We start from the raw sequence: 24432 nt of genomic DNA, 5'->3' as shown, positions 1-24432 counted from the left end.
ATAATCATTGAAATTTATTGGGGGGAAAAAAACGATTTATGCTTTTTAATGTTTCCCGCCGACCACCTGACGTAACGAGGATTTGCAGTGCGTGATAACGTGTCAAGTAACGCGCGGCGTGCGTTCTCCGGTCAGGTGGGCCAAAGGTGGCGTGCTGCTGGAGGGAGCCAGGGAGAGCGTGTTTGTCACCACGGCGGACCACTCCTTCTTCACGGAGCCCGTGTCCTGTCAGGTGTTCAACGCCGTGGGGAACACCAACGTCAGCATCCTGGTGGACGTGCACTGTGAGTGGGATTCTGATGATGATATGACATGATGATGTGTTAAAGGGAACCACTTTGATTTCCGCACAGTGTTCATGTAGTGTGCAGAATATATTTGCAGTACGGTTAAATTAATTTACATTAAGCAAACCTTTGTTGTCATAGGCCTATGCATCAACTTGAAAAATACACAGAACTATGAAACAAAATAGATATTATGTGTATTATTGTATACTGATCAACCGCAACAATAAAACCAGCGAAACCAGTTTTAATTTTGAGGTGGATTGATTCTAGATTCTACTCTTATATAAGTTCTACAGCAGATTTGGTGATGAATTTGGGGCTAAATGTATTTAAAAATTTCCTGGGGTCTTATTTCTTATTATTATGGGTATGCTTCTTCTTTTTTCTTCTTAATTCCTTATTTTCTTTCTCTCTTCCAGTCGGCCCGATACTGGTGGTGGAGCCGAGGCCAGTCACAGTGGACGTGGACTCCGACGTCACACTTAACTGCAAGTGGTCTGGGAACCCTCCTCTCACCCTCACCTGGACCAAAAAGGGCTCCAGCATGGTAAGAACCAAACCTGCTCTCACCTCATCTTTAACCTTGAAACCTACATTTTGTATTCATGGCCCATTCAGGCTTTGAATTAATGTCATATAATGTCATATATTCAAATGTGTGCAGGCCGTTAGGGAAAGTCAGACCACATATTGGGGTAAGGAATGAGGATTTATTATAGAGGAGGCATCCATTAAAAAAGAAAGTCCACTAATGTCCCTCATTGGTCATCATGTCTTCTGCTGGGAAACCGCTAGCAAATTTTGAAAAAAGCACCCGAGAATCTATATCCGTAAGTTGTAGGTTGGCAGTCGCTGTCACTTTCTGCCACCTGTTCATCCCTGCCCACAAAAAGAAGAAAAGGAAAAAGTTCTACATTCAAATCCTCCAGAACAACCCACAATCCCCCTCCCATATTAATGTCTAAGACCCGGGCTTCATAAATGTTTGCTCAGTTGTAAAGCAGACGGTTAGTAGGGGAGACTCCGTCTTCGTATCTTAAATCTTTAATTCATGTCTAACAAGTTAAGAAAAGCTCCAGGAAAAAAAAAAAAAAAGGACCTAATGGAGCCTGCTGAGTAAATCAACATGTTTTATGAATTAAATATGGATCTCCCTCCCTCGCTCTTATTAACATCCCGTCCTGTCTGTCTCTCTTGCTCTCCACCTCGCAAATCTTCTGTCCCGCTCCTTATGCATCTACTTATCTATCCACTTCTCCGTGTGTCCAGGTGCTCAGCAACAACAACCAGCTGTACCTGAAGTCGGTGAGCCAGGCGGATGCGGGTCAATATGTCTGCAAGGCCATCGTCCCGCGGATCGGAGTGGGAGAGACCGAGGTTACGCTCACTGTCAACGGTCAGTTCCTACTGTTCACCTACTATTAATAACAGTGCTGATATGAGCAAAATATCAAATGTTTAAACCCTTTGTAATTGTTGCATGAGTCCGTGTCTATCTGACAGCCGAAGCCGCCGAACGTACACAGATAATAGGGGATTCCTTCCAGCCCGACCCCCCAAAAAACACCCAACAGCTAATTTAAACCAGACTCAAAGCCAATATTTCAATGCCCAAACTCTTTCCCCCCACAGAGAGGCGAGCGATTGCTTAATAAATCAAAACTGATTCACCAAGAACACAATGATGAAAAGTTCAAATGCCCCTTAAATCTTCTGCGGCTGACAAAGTGCCCGGTCGCACCCGGAGAGCGGGACGGCGACATTCATTGGCGCGTCCTTGCGAAATATAAATTGCTTAAAGATGAAGATCGGAGACCCAGTAACTAATACTACAACTACAACAACTACTACTACTACTACTCGTCTACTAACCAGAATATGAGTCCGCAAAACACAGGGTCTGTAACTAAGGGTCCAGGAGACACTGCCTCCACATGGGATGGATTTTTAGAGGCGAAAAAAGAGGAAGAAGCCCAAACTGACCAATTACTTCCTCTTGGCGTCCTCATATACTCCCCCCCCCCCGCCCCCGCGCACATCAGCCGTGTCAGAAGGTTCGTCTCCGCACACATCTATAAATCCAGACCCATTACCTAATTTGATGGTCGAACCTCACCGGAGAAACTCGACGCCTGACAACTGACTACTCCGCATCCACCGAGAAGAGGACCCAGGAAATTTGCAACTTTCAAGGGTCTCTCTCCTCCCCGACACGGTTCCACTCTTCGTGTTCCCCATGAATAACCGTGTCTGCGCGCCGACAGTTTAACTAACACTCCATCACACGTACGCGTCCGGCAAATTCACTGCCGACTTTGAAGCTCCCTCCTTCTCGCCCCAACCCCCCTGCAGACGAAAACACGTCCATCATGTTCCCCCATCAGGCAGATGCCAAGAAATTGAGCAAGTGTCTTTTTTTTTTAAGCTTGCCTTTTAGCACATAAATTTCTCACTGGAGGTCTCATGTTTACAGAAATTACAGTTTCACAATAATGCTGTTATGCTTGGTATCTTCCAGAACTTGGTTTGTTGCCGTAGCCCCCCCCTCGTCCTCTGTATGCACTGAGTGTCTACTCTCTGCCCTGTCCTCTCTGCCTCGCTCAGGTCCCCCCATCATCTCCAGTGATGCGGTCCAGTACGCTGTCAGAGGGGAGAGAGGAGAGATCAAGTGTTACATCGCCAGCACCCCCCCGCCTGATAAGATCGTAAGTCCCTGCCTAGAAGTATGTCGCAGAGGTGCTCGGCCGTTCCGGACCCTATCTGCCTCTCAAACAGAATCCTTATCAGAAGAGCGGCGGACAGATGCTGTATGTATCAGGGGGGTTTTCGTCCGTCCATCTGTCGGTCCGTTCATTTTTTTTCTGGACTGAACATATTTCGGTGGTCAAAGATCAAACGTCAGGGTCACTCACAAAACACATTTTTGTGAGTGACCCGCGAATTCTATATCTCGACAAATCTGACGGAATGTCTAGACATTTGGCACAAACGCCCACTTGGACTTAAAGTATTACAGATCAGATTTTGGGTCCATCCATCCATCCATCGTCTACCGCTTTATCCATTTAATGGTCCCAGGGGGGCAGGAGCCAATCCCAGCTGACAGGCGGGTTACACCCTGGACAAGTGGCCAGCCTATCACAGGGCCACATGCAGAGACCAACAGCCACTCAATTTAGAGTCACCAATTTACCTAGACCCACTCTGCATGTCTCTGGACTGTGGGAGGAAGCCGGAGAACCCGGAGAGAACCCACGCATACACGGGGAGAACATGCAAACTCCACACAGAAAGCCCCTGGTTGGTTTGAACCGGGATTCGAACATGATGTGAGGCGAAAGAGCTAACCACTACGCCACCGTGCACCCCAGATCTTGGGTCATTTGGAGTCACGGCACAAAAACAAATATTATGTAACATCAGAAATACCTTAACCTTTGACATTTAATGACCCAATATCTTTAAATGTCATGTGTTAAGGTATTTTCTGATGTTACAAAATCCTTTTTTTTTGCGCCATGACTCGTGAAATATTGTGCTAATTACAATAAAGACAAAGATTAATATGTGAGTGGATGAAAGTATTGCAAAATGACTCGCAGCTCGGGAACAGAAGGCGGGATTTCGACCATATTCCCGGCGACTCGACTGGCTAACAGAGGCCATACAACTGCCAAGGCAGTAGATTCTATGGTCACTTTCTCTTTTCAGCCCGTGTGATCGGTACAAGTGGCATTGTTCTCCGACTGCGCCTCGAGTACGTGAGGACTACGCGTGCGACTCTGCAAAAACAGCTGCTGTTGAAATGAAAGTATTTTTATGGAGCGAAGCAGATCTAAGACACAAGAAATCATGAAAAAAAGATCACTCCCTCTCGTGTTTAGTAAAGTATTTTATAAGTGTTTTTTCATGTTTTGGATAGCCTGGTTTGAGCTGAGGATGAGAAAAGAAAAATATAATAGAAAGCCAGTGTTCAGTTAATCATCCAAATTTTTGATCAGCTCATCTGTGACTCAAGGGCTCTCTGTCCGACAAATCCCAGCCAAACGGCTCGCGCAACTTTGAGATATCTTCTTTTATTTGATGTCAGCATGGCTTTTATTTTCCCTGCTCCTGTAAGCCCATAAGCCATGTCACTGTTCATTTACAGTATTGCAAGACGGCTCAAACACCCCTTTATCTCTACCCCTTTGATAGATGCGATCGCCTCTGGATCTAACTGTTGCAAGGGTATTTCACCACAAGAAAAAACACATTGGCCGTAGTGTAACCATGGTGGCGCGCGCGAATTCACACGAGACGGTGAGATTGTGTGGAATCGTCTGCGGTTAGTCTCGATCAATAATTCCGCTGATCCATTTACAGACCTTTTCTGTGAAGATGCTACGGTCTCCAGTTTTTCCTGCAGTCGCAGATGCAGCGTGTTGTGTTCAAGTGCCTCACTCAGAAGACATGTCGTATGCACACAGCCCTTTGATTTGTACATGGTTAAATGTTATTGTGAAACTGACGATGAGCATATAAACTTGAATGTGTTTTTGTATTTTGAAGTGATTTCCAGGTTCCCCCTGGTACACTTGGTTGGAAATCACTGTTATAAGACCTGCCAACGTACCCATTGATATTAATCACTCTGCCCTAGAGACAATCATTCTGGCAGTACTTCAAAGTCAGACGAGAGCCGTGTACCCCGGCCTCGTCGTCTTACAGCCCCTGACAACATAGCAATGTCTATCGGTTCGTCCAAAAATGGATTCTTCCTAATCCTACAGTATGTTTTTTATTTGACTGATTACAAGCTTTTAAGAAGTTGACTGATTCAACAAATGATCAAGTATTGTATCAGTGAGTGACAGTTTACAATTTCTCCTAAGTTTCCCTTAAGTTGCAACGGCACATTTTACAAAGAGGCAACAGACAACTTTTTTTGCCGCCTAGTGGTTCCAGGTGGTATTATTGTTAGGTCAGTGTCGTAAAGACGCTGCAGTAGCCAAACGCAGGTACTTTTTCCTCAGAGCTCCTGAGGAAGTTGTCAACAACACTTACACAAGAGATAATGGATGATGGAAGAAACCGAAGCTCCTACTTTGTTTTCTGGCTCCTAGCGTTAACTAGCGGCAGCTTTAGCATCATGGCTAACCCAACGTCAGTAGCAATTTGAGCAAATAACCTTGAGTTAAACGTCCGGTAGTGTTAATAATTAGGCTGGTTGTGCTATATACTTACTTAAAGAAGACAAACTCTATGTTGTTTTTGAAACCGCTCAAGTCTTGGAGACTTTTACTCATATCAGAGGTTGAGGGCCTTGATCTGGAAGAGGCCACATGCCCTGCCCAGGAATTGAACTCCGGCCTTCTGTACCTAAGTCAGAGGTGTAACCCAGTAAGCTATACCTATATCGCCTGCTTCTGTTCCTCCGTCGATCGGGACTCTTTTCCTCTTGCGAGATTGCCTTGTTTTTGTCCATTCGGCTGTTCCACCGTCGGCCGTTTCCATCACTGGGGATAGATACCTGGAGAATAACATGGCGGAGGCAGAACTGATCGATGACCAATATAAGCGCGGATGGAGTTGTTTTCCTCTCGCCGTTACGCTGTGCAATCGGTCTTTACATCATAATGACAAGTTGGAGCCAAAAAGTTGTCTTGTCTGTCACCTCACTGACGTGTGACTGCGTGCACGTGCATGGATGTGACTGCTGCAAGAAATCGTCATTATTTTTCCAGCAGCATCCTCCACACTTTTCTACAGACAATTTAAATACGGCATTAGAATGAACTTGACAGACGGAATAGTCACGCTGAGTTCCACACGCGGGGGCTTTAAAAGCACTGATATTAAGAGTCACTGAGTTACGGTCACCGTGAGAGGAGTCATCGTAGCGTCCAGATCATTTTTGATTTTTCGCGTAAATTGAACCCTGCAGCTAAAACCTTTCCAATTCAGTGATCTCTTTCAAAGTGGTAACCATCTTTTCTTTAAAAGAAAGCTTTCACGCAGATTGCCTTCCCTGCAAACTGCAATGGAATATCCTCCCGAACGTGCCATAACTGCAGAACGGGGCTGGGTTTCTCTGTTTCCTTTTTCATTCCTGCCTTTTTTGCTGAAGTCGCCGAGTGCAACACTTGATAAAACTGCAGTTTAATAAAGAGTGTCTGTGCAATATATGAGTTACAAAATAAGCAGTATGTGTGTGCGATACAAACCTTTTAAAGAAGGAAAATACCAGAATGCTCACGAATCACCCAAAAAAAAAAAGAGAGTGCGGGGAAAAATGGAAATAAATTCAGTAATGACATTTGAGTTTGAAGGCTGGAGTGAGCGAGAGAGAGCGCGTGGGGGGGAAGTAGATTGAAATGAGAGCGGCAGGGAGATGGAGGGAGAGTGGAATTCTGTACCTTTCAGCGTCAATTATCCAATTTTGCCGCGCCAACATGACAGAAATCAGAGCTTTTAGGAAGCTTCAGCCCCCTTCTGCACTGGCAGAGAGCTCAGAGCGTATAATGTGATACGACATTATAGTCTCGGCTTAATGCAGAGACACAAGGACTTATAAAATATGGAGTATCATTCAGCGTGTGTGTGTGTGTGTGTGTGTGCGCGCAGACTGCGTTTGTTTAAAAGAGGCAATAAAAGATTGAGAAAAAAAAACGAAAGCCAGACAGCGGCGGTGGTGGTGCAACGAAATGATTGCGAGGAAAGTGATAAAGAAATGCATTATACAAAAGTGTCGGAGGAAAAAAATTCAAAAAGGCAAAAGATTCGGGCCTTAAAAAAAAGAAATATTCTCCCTCCTGAGGCTTGATCGCATCCTCCTTTTCTCTCGAACCAGGTGAAAAGTTAGATTAGCACAACATATGTGTCTATGTATATTTGATATCACCGCGCTCCATATTTAATATCCCCCGTGGTTAATAATTTTAACATTTCACTGACGGAAATTATTGATGACAATGCACCTAAAAAGAACTCGGCTAATTTCTACGACCAGAGAAAGCACCTCCTTGTATTCAGTATTGTATTTGGGAAGCACAAGGAACACGTAGGACCAAACTGCAGGTTGATTGCAATATTTAAATATATCATATCCCGGATTTTACTATTCAGGGCCCGATGGCATAGGAGCCGATCTTATTGCTTATTGTTATACCTTCTTATCTGATATGTAATTGTCTGTTTGTAAATGTTTTTGAATATTTGTCTTTTTGTACCATCGCAACAGGTTTTAAGTTTTATCTCTTTTGCTTAAAATATATATATATATATAATGCGGGGATCAATAATATCTATCTATATATATATATATATATATATATATAATGCGGGGGGATCAATAATGCTAATATATATATATATATATATATATATATATATATATATATATATATATATATATATATATATTCCTACCCAGATTCGCTTCAGTCTCTCTCAACCTTTCTTAACCACTGTCGGCTGATTGTTTACTTGCGACTTGTGTGTTTGCGTCTGTATATACGTCCTTGTTGGTTAATGCTATTTAAGATAAGATAAAGTGAAATTAGCATTATTGATCCCCGAGGGGAAATTGGATGGTTGCAGCAGTAAAGAGCAGAGTTTGGATAAAAGAAATCAAACCAATTAAACGTATTGGAGATGGCATCTTCATCACACGAAGACACCGCTCCTATCGGCTTGAAGGACGTCCCGCTGTGTTCGTCGGGAAGACATTTCACAGGTGTTCCTAGTCTACAGATGCTCTTAACATATTATTTAAGTCAAGTGCACCGGCTTTGTTTTTTTGGTTAATAGGGTTTTCAAGCTCAAACGTGAAAGTGAGCCCGTAACTATTTGCCTCTGCGTCTGTAATTAAAGCGGCACGATGCAGTAACTCACCCCGACACGTGTTCTGATCGTCCCACCCTCCTTTCTATCTGCTGGTCGAGGACTTGAAGCTAATTAAACCTTTCTTTAAAAAAAACAAACGTGTGTGCTCCAGGTCTGGGCGTGGAAGGAGAATGTGTGGGAGAAAGAGAAGGGCACCTTGATGGAGAGGTACACCGTGGAGCAGAGCAAGCCTCCGTCCCAGGGCGGAGCCGTCCTCTCCACGCTCACCATCAACAACGTCATGGAGTCCGACTTCCACTCGCCGTACAACTGCACCGCCTGGAACGCCTTCGGACCGGGCACCATGATCATCACCCTGGAGGAGACGGGTAAGGCAAGGAGAAGGAGGAGTGTGAAAACAGTAGCTATACATTCATTTTTTTGGGGGGGGGGGCATAAAACGGATTTTACGCTCATACGTAATTTCATAACACAGAGCAGAAATAAATAATACACTTACTTTTAATTACTTTATGTATTATTCAGTATTACTAATATAATGTCATGAGTTGTTCCACTTCAAATAGCTGACGACAGCATGTGTTTAAAATATTTAAAGGATATTAGTGGCAATGTCTTCATCGACCCATAGGGCTTTTGTAAATCAAAGCTACCCTGTGACTTTTTTTTTTTTCCAGACTGTTGAAAAATGTTTTGATTTGTGGGTCCACTTATATTTTTGCATTATGAAAAATGTTTGCTTTTCTAGGCTCAGAGAAAGATTACAATCACTAATCTGTACCGAATAAATTATTTACAATACAAAAAATAACAGAGAACGCTTTTTAACTTTTTGCCTTTTTTTTTTTACAGATGTCACTATTAATAATGGAAGTCCACAAGGGCTTTGTAGCTTATTGGGCCATATAGGGGATCATTTTGTTGTTGTACCAAAGTTTTCCATTGAGACATTTTGGCAGCAGAGCTAAATCACCACCAGCTCTGTAACAGCATCCATGGCTACGTAAAGCAGGCTGTAAGCACGCGGTGTTGCATATCAGCATCTGGGAGTCAAAAACCTTAAAGGTGTCCATAATAAAACGATGGAAGAAGAGTGACTATGTAAAGAATGCATGTCTTTTTTATTCTTTTGATATTCACAGATATTTAAGATAGGACACATCTAATGATTTAGTCTAAACCCTAAAAGTACCATATGGAGTCTGACCACTAGAGACACTACAGAGCAATGTTTTGTTGAGCGTAACCCGATCATGATTTCATTAATACACACGTATGTGCACGAGTATGTGCACGAGCACATACGTGTGCCATGTGCACACAAATTTCGGGGGAGAATAAAACCTATACACGAGGCTAGCGGTTATGGTATTTAAAACACATTTAAAATGCTAACAAAAAGTGTAATTTTGAAGTAAATTAATTCAAAATACAAAGGGTATTTTATTATGAAACGCTGCATGTGAGCAACACTGTGTTTGCGCACAAAGAAAAACTCCACGGGGCTTTATCTCAAATGTCACTGGACGAGATGCTCTGCTCTCCCTCTCCCGGAAACAGACCGAAGCGCCCCTGAGCAGGATCTCCGAGTGTCATCTGGAGGGCAGACAGCGGAGAGTGCTGTAAGTCCATTCAGCAGCCGCTGTGCATCTCGTTCCGCGAGAGCTCGGCGCACTGTACGCCGCGTCGCATCCAGAAAATGATTCCTTCGTGCTCTGTCAGTCGTAACTGACTCTTATTCTTTCAGCTGTCAGATTTTCGCGGGGCCCCTCGGAAAATCTACCCGAAATACCTTCGAGAGAGAGAGGATTTGTCTTTATGTGTGCTAACAGTGGTTTTTATCCCTTATCAGACTTGCAGACACGCTTTATCAACATAGCCAGCGCTCGCAGATTCAATATTAAGCTCGGGCCACAACAGGATTTACGGTTTCAAACGACACAACATCCGTGCAGGTTTTCCGCAACAATGAAGGCAGCAGCTGTCCCTCAACCCGGACCCCTTTTTTTTTCTGCCTGTGTTTGTTTCAGATATTGTTCCAGTGGGAATTATCGCCGGTGGTACTGTGGGCTCCTCCATTCTGCTGCTGATGTTTCTCCTGGCACTCGCCTTCTTCCTCTACCGCCAACGCAAAGGCAGTGAGTGCACACTGGTTCTTGAATGCGTGTGTGTGTGTGTGTGTGTGTGTGTGTGTTGCTGTGTGTCACTCAGTCTTCTCTTTCATCCACTTTCCCTCCCTGTCATTCCGCCTATCCACAAAGAAAGGAACATATGTCAACCGTATAGCATCTAATTCAAATGAGATTAATGAATATTCATGTAATAAGTCAAACCGCCTTAAAACGCCTACAGTATTTTTTTACCCGTCCCACTGTTTTGGAATTAAGAAATTATTATTTCAAATAGATCGTTTTCATGCGCGCCTCTCACACTAGATAAAGTACATAATAACAGTTGAAAAAATAAGAGCGTTTAGAGGTGAATAGTACTTGAATTATGAATTATGTTGTATCTACAGCCCACGGCGAACCAATTAGTATTTATCATCACAAGCCACACGTCCACAAACCAGAGAGTCGACAGAACACGGCGCGCCCGTCAAGTTGCTTTAGTTTTGAGTCGCCCCATCGCAAATAAAAGAGTTTGGGAAAGACAATGAAGGTGACTGGCACATTCCCCAGGGGGATTTTCTCAGGGATAAGAGTATATTTTTCTGGTTCAGAGCTGATAACACCGCCGCAGAAAAAAGATATTGTTTGGGAACAGAAGCTCAAACAAACACCGTCGTGGCTCCAGATAAGCAGCCTCTCATTTGACGTCTATGACGCGGCTTTAAGACTTCGCAGATTCAAATCTCAAAGCTTTTGAGGTTTCTGGCTGCGGGGAGAGAGCCGCTCATGTTGATGAATATTGACTGAGTTCTGTGCGAGGGATATATGAATTGAGCTGAACAATGTGACGTTTATCATAGAAACAAATCCACCTGAAATGTACCTTTTGGGCTTTTGGGATACAGCCAAACTAAAACCCCTTTTAATGAAATTGTTAATTCACGAAAGTATATTATGAAGTTTGGCCTAACAAGACTGCTGTTGATACTTTAATGTTAACTGGCCTCTGAGTATTCATAAATTACACAAAAACATGTCAATTTGACATTTTTAAGAGAGATAGAGTAGAGCAATCAACCAGACCAGACCAGCGAAATGGTCAGACCATGACCAGAATAATTTTTGTAATTTCTTTTGTGAGCTGGCTAAACTCCTACAGCCTGGCTCTGAACAACCGGGTCAGATTTCTCTCCCGCTGTGATGTCACACTTGGACACTCGATCCAGAATGTCCACTTCTCTGGTGAAGGGGTGTGACATTCTCTACACATTTTGAAATCGGTTGACCAATCACTACAGACTGGGCCAGCTGTGCCAATCAGATTAGACTGGGGTTTATCGGGAGGGGGCGGGGCTAAAAGATATCCCGGCGTTTTAGACAGAGGTTGAAAAGAGGAGCTGCAGGACTGGACAGTGTGAGAACACCGATGCCTTTTCTGAACATAAGAGCATTTTAACCTTTTCAAGTGGTAACCCAAATTAAAAGTATGAACCTTAATATGAGCGTAATATGTCACCTTTAAACTATCATATGAAGGGCATTTTCAACCCGAACATCCGTTAAGAAAGTAGGAACAGTACAGTTTTACTTGCGTCCTCAAAATTCAATCCATTACCTCTCTCTTGCCTGTTGACGCCGCCAAATTGCTTTGCGCCATTAATAAAAAAATAAAAAAAGATAAACAAGGCAAATAATGGCCTCAGACAGAGTTGTTACATTTTCCTCTCTGTCTTGTAACCAGACTGTTGAATAAATCAATAATTCATCCCCACGCTGTCCCAGAATGTGACCGGAGGTTGTGCTTTTCCTTCCAGGTCGCCGGGGTGTCACCCTCGGTAAGCCCGACATCAAGGTGGAGACGGTGAACAAAGAGACCCACAGCCTGGAGGAGGAGGCGGCCAACGTCTCCACGGCAACCAGAATGGTCAAGGCCATGTACTCCGTGAGTAGACACCCATCTGAGTCACCGGGGGCCACGGCGACGAGGCGCATGGGTCAATGGCCTTGAATGTACAGATACGCTGACGCAAAGGGCAACATGGCAGGAGAGGCAGTTACACACACACACACACACACACACACACGCACACACACACACGAAAGAGGCCAGCCTGCAAACACGATTCTTCTTTTTTCTCGACTTCTAAGCTCGACTCCTCTTCTTCCATTCTCTTCGGACGATACAAAAAACCTGAATCTCTGTTTTCCTCTCCCCTCCCTCTCTTCCTTCCTCTCTCCTTTCTCGCCCTCCCTCTTTCCGTGTGTGTGTGTGTGTGTGTGTGTGTGTTCCGTTGTTCGATGGTTTAGTTTTTGCCCTCTGTTTCCCTCTCTCCCTCCACTCAGCCGTTCAAAGACGACATGGACCTGAAGCAGGAGGTCCGGAGCGAGAGCGACACCCGCGAGGAGTACGAGCTCAAGGTGAGGTTGGCGGGTCGCTCCCTGCAGCATCTTTCAGATGATATCCTTACGTGGTGCACAGATATATATCACATATCATGAACTTTGTGATCATATCCATCATTGGTGCTGTTCACCAGTGGCCCTTCTTCCTCAGGTTTGGTGTTTTTTGGCAGGTAAAAAGCTTTGCATTCCTAAAAAATACCACTTTTTGAACAATCTGTACGTCAAAAAATAACGACGTTAATGATTCTGCTGGCATCATTTGCAGGATTCTTCTGCTGTAGGTCAGATCAATTCTTTCTTTGAAGAGATGAGAGACAAAATCTCCTCATAATCTCAAAGCCAAAGTCGTTATTTGGGCGTGTCGGGGGTTGGATCTCACTTTCAAAGGGGAAAACAAACTACTTCAAATAATTCTTGGTGTTAACTTGCCAAGAATGTTCGGAGATTGGCGTCGCTCGCGTGAGCTCTCACCTCGCATTGGAAATCATGTTTATCCTGATAAAATCAAGTGATATCATTTTGTCTCATGTTCATACACAACATATACTCTGTGCTGCATCGTTTGCATACCATGACATCGCACCACCTGCTGCAGCGCACTTTATGTTTTGCGCTTCCCCAGTTCCCCAGTAGAGCTTCCGGTCTTTCTTTAGGATTTACAAGTAAAAAGCCAAGCTATGTAAAACGTAGACTAGATGTCACTGTCTCTGCTACTTATACGGAACAAAAAATCCGATTGAAAAACTCATAGTCTCCTCTGTGATCACAGGATCCAACCAACGGCTACTACAACGTCCGAGCCACCACCCACGAGGAGGCGCGGCCCCAGTCCCGTGCCATCCACTACCAGGGAGAGTTCCGCTCCCCGAACCCCAACAGCGGCCCCGCCGGCGCCACGTGCGGCGGACCCTCAGCTGCCCCCGGCGCCGCGGTTCCCCCCAGCGCGGTGCCGGGCTCAAGGACAGGCTGCTATGACCCCCGGCCGCCTTCCAGGATCTCCCACGCCACCTACGCCCAGTTCAACACTTTCTCCCGGCCGCCGCCGAGCCAGCAGGTACCTCCCAATCCGGCCATCCAGTCGCCCGGAGATTACCCCGGAGACTGCGGCATGCTGGACGGCTCAACCCAGCTGGCCTATGACAACTACGGCTACCCCTCCCAGTATCCCAGCTACCGCCAAATGGGCTTCGCTCCGCCCATAGAGGAAGGGCCAGCCTATGAGATGTATCCAACGGGACAAGGGCCAGGACCAGGGCCAGGACCAGGGCCAGGACTAGGGCCAGGGCCAGGGCCAGGGCCAGGACCAGGACCAGGGCCAGGACCGGCACAACAAAGTCCTGAAACGGGGCTGGGGAATTATGGAAGCTCCACTCGCTATTCGTACTCGTCTCCACCCTCTGACTATTCCCAGAGACACACACAGCGGATGCAGACTCACGTGTAAGAACATGTACACTCACACGCTTCTGGCAAAAATCCCCACGTTTCTTTACGTGAACATTCAAGAACCTGTTTTTCTTTCTCCATAGCTAACAGTGCATGGCACTTGGGTGAATTCGCGAAACCGACAACGTCACAAGACAAAAAAAAAAACACAGCGAGTCCGCGGCATCGCGTAAACCACAGGTAGCAGCAATACATAGGACACACGCAGAGCGACGGTCACACACACACGCACACGTTTGCGCGGGCCCTCCGCCGCGTGCAGCGTTCATGCTTCGACAAAAGGCAGCGGCGTGCCACAATCAGGAGGAGAGGCGCCAGAGAGGAGCGAGCACTTTGAGGACGGGAAGAAGACGAGCGCCAAGAGCTTGAGGGGGAGCAGCAAAAGATAAAAAGAAGACATCCTCCCCGCGACCCGCATTTTTCCCCGCCACGCGTCTTCCCTCCGACCTCATCCCTGTAAATAAGTGCACACTTCAGATTTGGATCATTTTAACAGTTCTTTCCTTGTACAAACCTATACGGTGTGATGCAGTGCCGTGACCTCAAGCAGACCTCCGTGTTGTCCACACGTTGTCGCGTTGCCTGACTCACATATACGACACACACACGCAGATCCTTTTTCCATGTATTGCAGCAATGGGGCAGCTTGGACTATTACTACATCTGGCACTTTGTGATCCTCTATCCCCACTTTTTTACAAGATCTACCTTGAGTTCGGTGGGACGGAGCTTCCGAAGGGGGGGGGGTACAGTGAGCGCCCAGAGTGCCAAGGCTCATGTGCCAACGCGCACGCGGACTTTTAGCGAGGTGTGTCTGTCTTTTGTAAAGTGCACGATGAGATGCTCCGGACGACGGCGGTTTCGCGGAAGGGGAACGGAGTGGTAGCAAGCATCTCGGTAAACTCCGCCTCCTCCTCGTCCTCGTCTCTCATTTTTATCGCCATGATACATTTCTTTACTTCACAGTTCACTCGAGGTCAACGCCGTAAACAGCATTCGTGAAGCGCAAGTGTGGCTTTCTGCATTTTGTACAAAAGAAGAAAAAATACCTCCCCTTATCCTCAAGTGTCAAAAAAAGGATTTGTTTCTCTCACTTGCACAGTAGAATAGATTTTTTTTTTTTCCCTCCTCCATATTTATACCGAGAACCGTGTTGGGGGGAAAAAATAGCATTACATTTTATAGTATTTTTATAAGGAGTTGTGGACCAAAGGTTCAGGGGTCATTGGGTGCGGCGCGCTTTTTAATGTGTACGTTACTGGAAACCTTCTGAGTTTCCTCGAAGAGAGACGGATTGGTATTTTTCAAGCGGATGTTGTAGACGCAAATTAGAAAATTTTTAAAAGGGTTTATTCCAAAATGGTGACTATCCGCAGCCGGAAGGGGAATCTCTTGCGTTGGACATATCCCTGTTCCGGAGTGAAACTCTTCCTTTTTGACTTCCGGTCTTCTGACTGGACTGCCTTTTTTTTTCTTTTCTTTTTTTTTAAACGACGACGACATTCAAGATGGCGGATGGAGAACGAGCTGCTGCTCCCTCCGAGCTGTGCCGGAGACACTTTGTGAGCGGTGAGACGGTTCAAGTGCAGTTCAACATATCAAGACGGATGGTACGGCGGGTTCTCTCCAGCTCATGCGGTACTTTGTACGTGTACGTGTAAGTATGCTGGTTTCCTCACGGCAGCAAAAAAAAACAAACTTTGGTGGTATTTTGTGTCGGCGATTTGTGGTTTTTTCCTCATTGTGTCGTGTCATCTTTGGTTTGTGTGACCACACGGGTCCTGATAATCTCTTTTGGCTCCAACGTCTGCCCATGCGGCTGTTAAATCTCCAATTACCCTAAACGTTTCCCTCAAAAGAAGAAATCAGATTTGTAACACTTGTTCCCTTAAAACATAAACGTTAAGTTGCTTTGCTTGCTTTCCCAATGGTGAATGAGAATTCACAGCATGAGCAGTTGACAAAAGGCCGGCCGATTGTAATTTGAACAATGTGGATTATTATCTCTATTACGTCGAGTGCAAAGTGTGAATTATCCAATGAGAGGTTCCATTGTCCTGACGTTGTTTTTCAGACATGTATTTGACTTGTGGAGAATTTCGACCCTTTTACAAGTAGAACCTTTTTTTTTTCCTTTTTCTTCAAACACAGATAACCAATTGGCTGTTGGCAAAAAAAAAATCATACTTGGCCAACAGAGAGTTCTCTGACAAAATTATTGTGCTCCCTGTTACTCGCTTATAATTCTATCCTCAATGTGAAAACCTGAGTCTTAAAAGCAGCTGCTGAAACGCGGTCGGTGAAAGAGAGAGTTGTTGAAGTGGTCCGCCCACCGAGCTCTGAATTCAACCTCTTTCATCGCGCCGTCTCAGAACTCCACCTTTTCGACGGTGACAGTCGTTCTTTAAATTAGACTTCACAGCTGCAGCAGCGTTCTCCTACCAGGTACTGAACTTGAGATTACGAGGTTCCCTTCACTAATGCGGCGCCGTAAGTACGTAACGCGCCACGTACTATCGCTTCAACGTGGACATTTTTTAGAACTCTTCCTGAAGGCGCGTTTGCTTTATCAGACAGACAAAGTGATGGGCTGAATTCGACAAAGAGGCACCCACTTGTAGGGCTGGGCAATATGGCCTATAAATAATATTGCAATATATTTTTGTTATATCGCGATATATATATATATATTTTTTGGCACTTCATACATGCACAATTTAACCCTTTGACGCATAAATCACACCAGTATGATGATTCTAGTCGTCCCCTGATTACCCATGTCTGTATTAAAACGTTCTTAAATCCTAATTATATCCATTAACGGTTTCTATTGGGGACCATTTTAAACTTCAAAGCTTGTGCCGGCGCCTTTAAAACAATTCGTAGTCGCGGTAATCGCGATGTGGTCATTCAATACATCTCATGTGCAACGGGCCGCGATACTCTGAACACATTCGAGAGACCGCCCAACCCCTGACCACTTGTATCTGCACAACAGCTCCTTCGAGCAGTCAGAAATGATCGCCGCCGAGATGGCGCCTTGCGGGAAGATCATAGGCCGCAGGGTGAAAGCCAGAAAGCTTAGCACCTTCGGCAAGTAATCATCGAGTCTGTGCACTTGTGAGCCGCCCTATCAACGCCTCGCAGATACAGTATATTATGGTAATTTGGTGCGAAGGGGGCAGTAAAAGAAATCCTATTTATTGCCCCTATTTTGAATAAACACTTTGAGAAAAGGAAACCGGAGCCGCATCATTTCTGATTAGAATATCAGATGGAGCCTTGTAGCTTCAAGGTCACTATATAAAGCCGCCGCTGCAGTTATGGAGAGAAGAATGGCAGATGGAGCAGCCTTTTAAATTTATATGGTTATCACAGCCTTGGCACTGCATACTATTACCTCTTTACAACCTTTTTACGGAGTTGCGGCGGTGCAGCGGCCTACTTTGCATCCGACTTGCAATGTCCTCACGACCTTGTGCAGAGCGAGAGCGTTTGACACGGAGGAGGCGCTGAGGCCAACAGATACACGGCCGGGTCGACCCGGGTACCGAGTCGTTTCCCCCCTGAGCTATTTACGGCCTGTCGACAGTGCATCCATATCAATTTATACGGAAGACGCCATGTAGATGCCAAAAGTGCAAGCTGGATGTTTTTGATTTGGCAGTGAGAATGAAATGTGGTTTTTTTTTTTCGGAAAGGGAATGTAGAAGTGTTTACTTCACGTCTTTTTTGTCATTTTTCTTTTTTCCCGCCTCTCACCTCAGTGTGTACCGACACTCCTTGCTCTCTGTACTCTCTCCTGTGCCATATGAAAAGCAGCTTCCAAACTTAGAGGATAAAAAAAAAAAAAAAAAAAATCACCGCAAACCTTTCTCTCGTAGCTTTCTTCCAAAACGTCTTCGAGAGCAATCGAGCGTGTACAAATGTGTGTGTGTGTGTGTGTTGAGGATCTTATTTTACAAACGATATATATCTATATATATATATATATATAGCTTCGTGAACTCACGGCATCCATCCTCTGTATCAGTTCACGATCTCCGTTCTTTCTCTGAAAATCTGTGTTTTGAAAGTTGCCTTTCCTCGGGATTACTCTGTGGCGTTACGTCACCAGCGGAAGGAACGAAAAAGAGTGTGCTTAAACTTTTTATGCACAGTATTTTTATTTGATCTTGTACGCATCGACTAAGGTGGTGGTGGGGGGGGGTCATGATGAATCAACCCCCCCCCCCGAGCGAAGAAGGAGAAGAAACAGAGAAAAGAGAGAGAGAGTGGACTTCTGTGCATCTGTGGCCAAAGTGACTGCTCTTCCAGGCCACAAAGAAAATAGCTCAAAACTCCGTCTCAACTAGGCCAACCGGGCCTAGAACCAGGCCAGGCCCCACCAGCCAACTGCTCTGATCCGCGCCGCGCGGGCCAACAGTGGCCCGTGTGGCTCGGAGTCCATTTTTAACCTTTTGGAGGGTTTTTCTTTTTCGAGGGCGCCAAAAGAACACGAACCGAGCAGACGGACGGATGCAGCAGCCATGTGTGTTTATTGTGTCTATGTATGCGAGTGTGTGTTTGAGAGTGTGTGTGTGTGTGTGTGTGTGTGTGTGTGCGCGCGCTTCTAAGTGCGTATTTCCATACGCGCGCATCGTCGCCTGTGAACGTTGCATGTGCGTCGGCAGCAGTGTGTGTTTTTTCGCGCCATTGCACGTCTCTGTGGGGACCAGCGGGGCGCGGGAAAATCCGGGTTCGACTGATGACGCTTCATGGAATCGGAAAATCCGATCCGGTCAACCAGTCGCGTCGCCACCTGCTGGCACGACGGAGTCTCCTCCTGAGGAAAAAGCAATAACACGTTGATGTTTACATTAGTGTAATACTGAAGTTCAATCATTTTGGAGAAAATATTCATAATTTAAAGTCAAAGATATAATCCTGAAGACTTCCAATGATCTCAAGGGGGTATTTATGTGGCCGATATAGAAATCTGTGATTGTCTACGTACTGTACATCTTATCTTCACACAGTATTAGTCCGTCCGTTCGAAATCGTCTGCACATAAACGAGGAAAGACAAGGACGAGTGCCAACACACACCTCATTTAATGTGGAAGATAACAGTGAAGACTGACGGCTGCCTTCTTTAGTCTTCTTCAAAAAATGAATAAAACTCAGATCAGCAGAAAATTAAAACTATGTCAGAATCGATAATGTAAAAAAACAAAATCACCCAATGAGTGTGATTAGATTAAGGCGGACACGGATGCAGCGGCCGCTCTTTCCCATTACATAACACGTTTTAAGTCGGCCTCTCACCCAATGGTTCACCACGAAGACGTTCATAAATATTTCCCCCCTTATTATCAAAACTGCACTTGTGAATATCAAGAGGTGCCGCAAATCGAATGAGACTAAAAAAATCTCCAGGATTATAACTATGAGCGGCTTTGACGAGCCAGAATTTCATCTAAATTTGAATAAAGAATAATGAATATTGGCAGAAAACACGTTACCATCAGCATCTTAACTAAATCCACAAAACATGTATATATATATGTGTGTGTATATATATATATATGTTTCAGTCATCAGTCAAACCCCAGTGGGGAAGCAGGCAGCTGATTGGATGGCGTGAAGGAGACACTGTGTGGCCTTAAGGAGACGAGGAAGGAGGCGAAGGCGGTCCGCTCGTCCCTCGTCCAGCTGCTGAAACAGCTGCATTGCGAGTGAACGGGATTATTTGATGCTCTTCTCGGCATCATCAAAAAAAAAAACATAAAAGAACGCGTGAAGTGGACGTGTGCACGACGGCGAGACGGTTCTGTGTGTTCAAATAATACTTTGGTTTTTTTCTTCTTCTTATCCCTATATATTGTTCACATGTTATTGGTCACATATTATGTTTGAGAACTTGTTTATTCGAGAGAAAAGAAATGTACAAAACAAACAAAATGCTATTGATTTTCTTTTTGTTTTGTTTCTCTCTGTTTTCATTTCTTCAAAATTGTATGTAATTATTTTTCCACCGTATCCAGAAAATAAAAGAAGACATGGCTTTCATAAAAAAAGAAAAAGAAAAAAGCTATATTCATTCTTACATCTTACAGTTTTGGGGGTTTTTTTTGAAAATGTTGTTAATTGTGTCCTTATAGATATATGTTTTATAGATTATGCCTCAGGACGGTTCTCACGCGCATCTGTCGCCGATTCAGGTCAAAGTAGGAGCGAGTGTACTCGGAGCGCTTGTTGTGACAGCGTCTCGTGTCGAGCAGCCTGAAGTGTGTGTGTGTGTTTGTTTGTGTGTGTGTGTGTGTGAGAGTGTGTGTGAGTGTGTGAGAGTGTGTGTGAGTGTGTGAGTGTGTGTGTGTGTGTGTGTGTGTGAGTGTGTGAGTGTGTGTGTGTGTGTGTGAGTGTGAGTGAGTGTGTGTGTGAGTGTGTGTGTGTGTGTGTGTGTGTGTCAGACACGAGTTTAAACACAGTGTTTACCTGAATGTTAGTCAGTGTGACAGTGGAGCATCTGCAGCCGCAGACTCGCCTCTTGTTTAAAATTCATTTTCCTCCTGTCGTCCTTACAACCTCCTCCTCTTCCTCCTCTTCCTCCTCTCTCTCCTTCCCCCTTCTTCTTTTCCTCGTCATCCTTTCGCCTCTCCTATCCGGTCAAACGTCCCTTCATCTCTCCTCTCCTCTTTTCTCCTCAGTCGCCTCTCACATCCTGTTCTCTCGTTCATTCTTTCATCTGTCAGCCTTGTTGTCTTCCCTCCTCGTCCTCCTCTCGCCTCGCCTCTACATTCTCTTTCCTTCCCCGTCCCGTCTCCTCAGCCCTTTGCTTTTCTTTTCAGCCCCCCCGCCTCCTCTTGCTCTCGTTCAAGGCCTCTCGCACACATTTTTCATTCATCTTCCCTCTTGTCATCTCGTCTTTCCCTTGTTCTCAGTCGTCCTCTCCTCTTTTTATTTTTTGCTATTCCTCAAGTCAGCGCCTGTCACGTCTCTCTAACGTCCTCTCCTCCCTCATACCTTCACCCCGTCCTCCTTCTCATTGGTTTCTACATCTCAACGTTTTCCTCCACTCGTCGCTCAATCTTTTCTTTTGTCGCTTGTCACTTTCTCCTCTTCTCTTCTCTCCTCTCCCTTTCTTTGACTTTTCCTCCGTCTGTACCTCACCTTGTCAGGCCTCCTCTCACCGTTCCCATCGTCTCTCACCCTCCTTCCTTTTTGTGTCTCCTCTCCGTCACTTCCACGTCCTCGTCACCTCGCCTATAAACATCTCTGTCCTTTTTTCCTCTTTCTCCTCCGCCATCGTTTAAACTCTCCTCTTTTGTCCATTCCTCCTCTTTCTTCACCTTATTTGACCTACTCATCTCCCCTACTATGCATCCCTCTCCTCTTCCTGTCTCCTTTCACTGCCGTCCTGTCTCTTTTTCCCCTCAGTCTTCTCATCTCTCCTCTTCCCGCTCTATAGCTCCTCTACTCTCTCCTCATCTCTCCTCATGTCTTTGCTTCATCCTCCCCTCCACGTCTCTTCCTGTGACCCCTGTCACCTCTCTCACCTTCTTCTCCTCCCTTTTCCCCCCTTCACCTTTTCCTCTCATTTCCTCACCTCTCCTCTCTTCATTCCTTCCCGTTCTCTCTTTCCTCACACTCCTCAGTCCTGCCGCCCTTTTTCTCTCCTTTCTTTGTCTGCTCTCGCTCCTCGGTTCGTCCTCCTCCTCTCCCCTGAATGAAAGGGGGATCAGAGGGATGGACTAACACCAGCGGCATGAAAATAACAAAAAAAAAGAATAGAGGGAGAGACAAGGACATGAGACAGAGCGGGAGAGTTAGAGCCAATCCTTTTAACAGTGATCATCGTCTGCTCCGGCTCTCATTGAGGAATAATGTCTGGAATAACCTTCAGTGCTTCGCTCCCGACTCCAGTGGACCCCCCCCCCCCCCCCCCCCCCCCCCCCCCCCCCCCAACCACCACTTCCCTTTCATCCCCTTGTTCACATCTGAAGTGGCCGTCACGTGGATTACAGCCCCTCTCATGCTTGGCACCGCACTCGTCGTCCCGAGATATATTATCATATTAGCGGGGAATGATGTCATCCATTTTAAGACGTTTGTCCTTCGCACACCCTCTGTCCCTCCGCAGATGATGTCACTGGCTTTGCGTTTGGCAGGCAGAGAAGTTGTCAAGCAGCTTTTGAGGTGGGGGGGGGGGGGGGGGGTTGTCCCTTTTCTTTTTTTGCCTGATGCTGCCGCCATCTTGTGGTGGCGGGGGGCAGCACCGAGTGACGAGTGGGAGTCGAAGGGAGTAAATGAGGGAGAAGGCGATTATTTATTCCAGAACCAGGGGATAATGTGACTCATGATGGACGTCCTTGGTGTAACCGCACTGGTCTGTTGGGTCAGGTACAGACAGAAGGAGGCAGACACTCTGGATATGACCAGATTACAGATCAGAGATTGACTGATGTGGCGTGTTCCACCTCATGGCAGAGCATGGAAAGAAAAACTGTGCAAACTTGAGGAAAGGGAAAAGGAAAAGTATCGGGGAGAAAAAAACAAGAAAAACATCAAGAATGTGCTGAAAACCAGTTTGATATGCATTATTAATAAAATGATTCATCGGTAATTAACTATGGAGTCTCATAGATCAGCATACATTTTCCTAGAGAACGAGAAACTTTCGCAGTAAATAACAAAAACATTACAGGACTCCTAAAGAAATTTGAATGTAAAAGTTAAAAATCCCCAAAGGGAAACAGAAGGATCTTGCTTGAGGACAATCTGCAGTGTGTAATCAAACCAACTGCAAACATTTTGCTCCACCACAAATTACAATATATACACCCTCATGGATTAATATCTCAATGTTTCAACATGTCAACTATTATTATTTATATTGTTATTATTGTTACTTTTTTTATTCACACACACACAATAATTATGATTGACAGTATGCAAGCATATGTCAAATTGTGTATGTGATGTCAAAATGTAAGAGGTTTTATTTACGCATACAAAAGAAGCCAAAAGATGGCGTAACAGATCGAATGTGACTGTATGAGGATATAGATAGAGATCTGTACTTTATTGTTTATTCTCAATCTTCTAAAAATTGAAACAAATACATTTTAAATGGAAAAACAAGGTCAAACAACAACCAGCCGCTGGGCTTCTACGCAATCCCCCATTTTTTGCCGAAACACTTCCTGACCCTCAGTTTGCGTTGTGGTCATTTGGTTTGGTCGTTGGTACTAATACTGCAGTCGTGCCGTGGTTATGTCAATTTTTGGGGTAATTATTTTACCCATTAATCATTAAATCCTCACCTTTCTCACCTTGCTCTGAATTATTGACGCGCGCGGACGAAGGCGCGCGGCGCACGCCGCAAAAGAGCAACGAGATAAAACCCAATTTCGTTTCCCTCCAACGACCTTATTAAACTTTTATGCGCCTGGTTATGCTACCGCCCTGCATTATGCAGAGGCCCATCGCAAATAGTGTAATTTGTGACTGTCTCTTCGGCGAAGCGCTCCCATGTCCTGTGCATGTTTGGATAAAACAACAGTGAAGCCATCTTGAAAACACCAAGCCTCTAAATCCGCCTGCTCAACAGCGTCTACGCAATTGAAACACCAGATCAGTGTTCGGAAGAATCAGACGCTGCTTTGCACGGGAACAGTGATTTCGATTAAACATCGGGGGGTGACGCATGTGGGTTACGGGAGCAGCCTCGCTGGGGCACGACGGTTGAAGGTCAAACTCCAACTTTGCAATGCCTCAGCTCCTAAACAAGTCCAATTAACGCTGACCTTTCTACATAAAGCCTCATAAATTACACTGCCTGTAATTGATGGTACACATATGAAACTATGTCAATATATATATAAAAATATACTTTGCAACTTTACCAATTTGCCACATACAAGTTAGGTTAAAGCTGCAGTGTGTAATATTTAGAAGAACTTATCAACAACTAAATATAGTTCCATGAGTCTCCATGTTTGCTACGTCGTGTTGAATATGGTTGTTGAACTAAACGTTTCCAGAATACGTCGCATTCGCGTCAAATTTCCGGACGCTGACGGAAGCCGGAAATGGAATCGGCGGTGCACCGCCATAAAGTGTCCCCTGTCGGTCGCTCAGTTGGTTGCGGTTTGCTACTTTGCCGCCAGACAATTACGAAAATCACACACTGGGGCTTTCAATGTATTTGTTGTTCTGCCTGTCAATTAAAACATCTTACGAAATTTGAATTGCTGAAAATTTTCTATGAGGAAAAGGAGGGGGGGGTCTACCAACAGCAAAATTAAGCAAATCCACTGTACCTGACTGGAATAGATTAAGTGGATGACAATGACGACTGCTGGTCTTATAGTC

General features: G+C 45.1%; 1 protein-coding gene across 7 annotated transcripts in view; it reads left to right on the top strand.

Moving 5' to 3' along the window:
- The window catches only part of kirrel1b (kirre like nephrin family adhesion molecule 1b), a 78407-nt gene extending 58236 nt beyond the window's left edge, over positions 1-20171 (top strand). For 2 of the 7 annotated variants that reach the window (XM_035633456.2, XM_035633454.2), the window contains exons 7-16: positions 136-284; positions 710-837; positions 1560-1686; positions 2895-2995; positions 8269-8485; positions 10148-10255; positions 12043-12170; positions 12536-12646; positions 13401-14071; positions 15586-20171. In XM_035633456.2, coding sequence (XP_035489349.2) covers positions 136-284; positions 710-837; positions 1560-1686; positions 2895-2995; positions 8269-8485; positions 10148-10255; positions 12043-12170; positions 12536-12646; positions 13401-14071; positions 15586-15643 — 1798 coding nt within the window. In that variant the 3' untranslated portion in view covers positions 15644-20171. Of the gene's footprint in view, positions 1-135; positions 285-709; positions 838-1559; positions 1687-2894; positions 2996-8268; positions 8486-10147; positions 10256-12042; positions 12171-12535; positions 12647-13400 lie in introns of all 7 variants that reach the window. The other 5 variants (XM_035633458.2, XM_035633457.2, XM_035633461.2 and 2 more) reach the window with 3 other exon arrangements.
- The last annotated feature ends 4261 nt before the right edge of the window (positions 20172-24432 follow it).

The sequence above is a fragment of the Scophthalmus maximus genome, chromosome 5 (genome assembly GCF_022379125.1).
Source record: "Scophthalmus maximus strain ysfricsl-2021 chromosome 5, ASM2237912v1, whole genome shotgun sequence".
Taxonomy (NCBI): domain Eukaryota; kingdom Metazoa; phylum Chordata; class Actinopteri; order Pleuronectiformes; family Scophthalmidae; genus Scophthalmus; species Scophthalmus maximus.
This window is presented reverse-complemented; position numbering and strand designations above follow the sequence as displayed.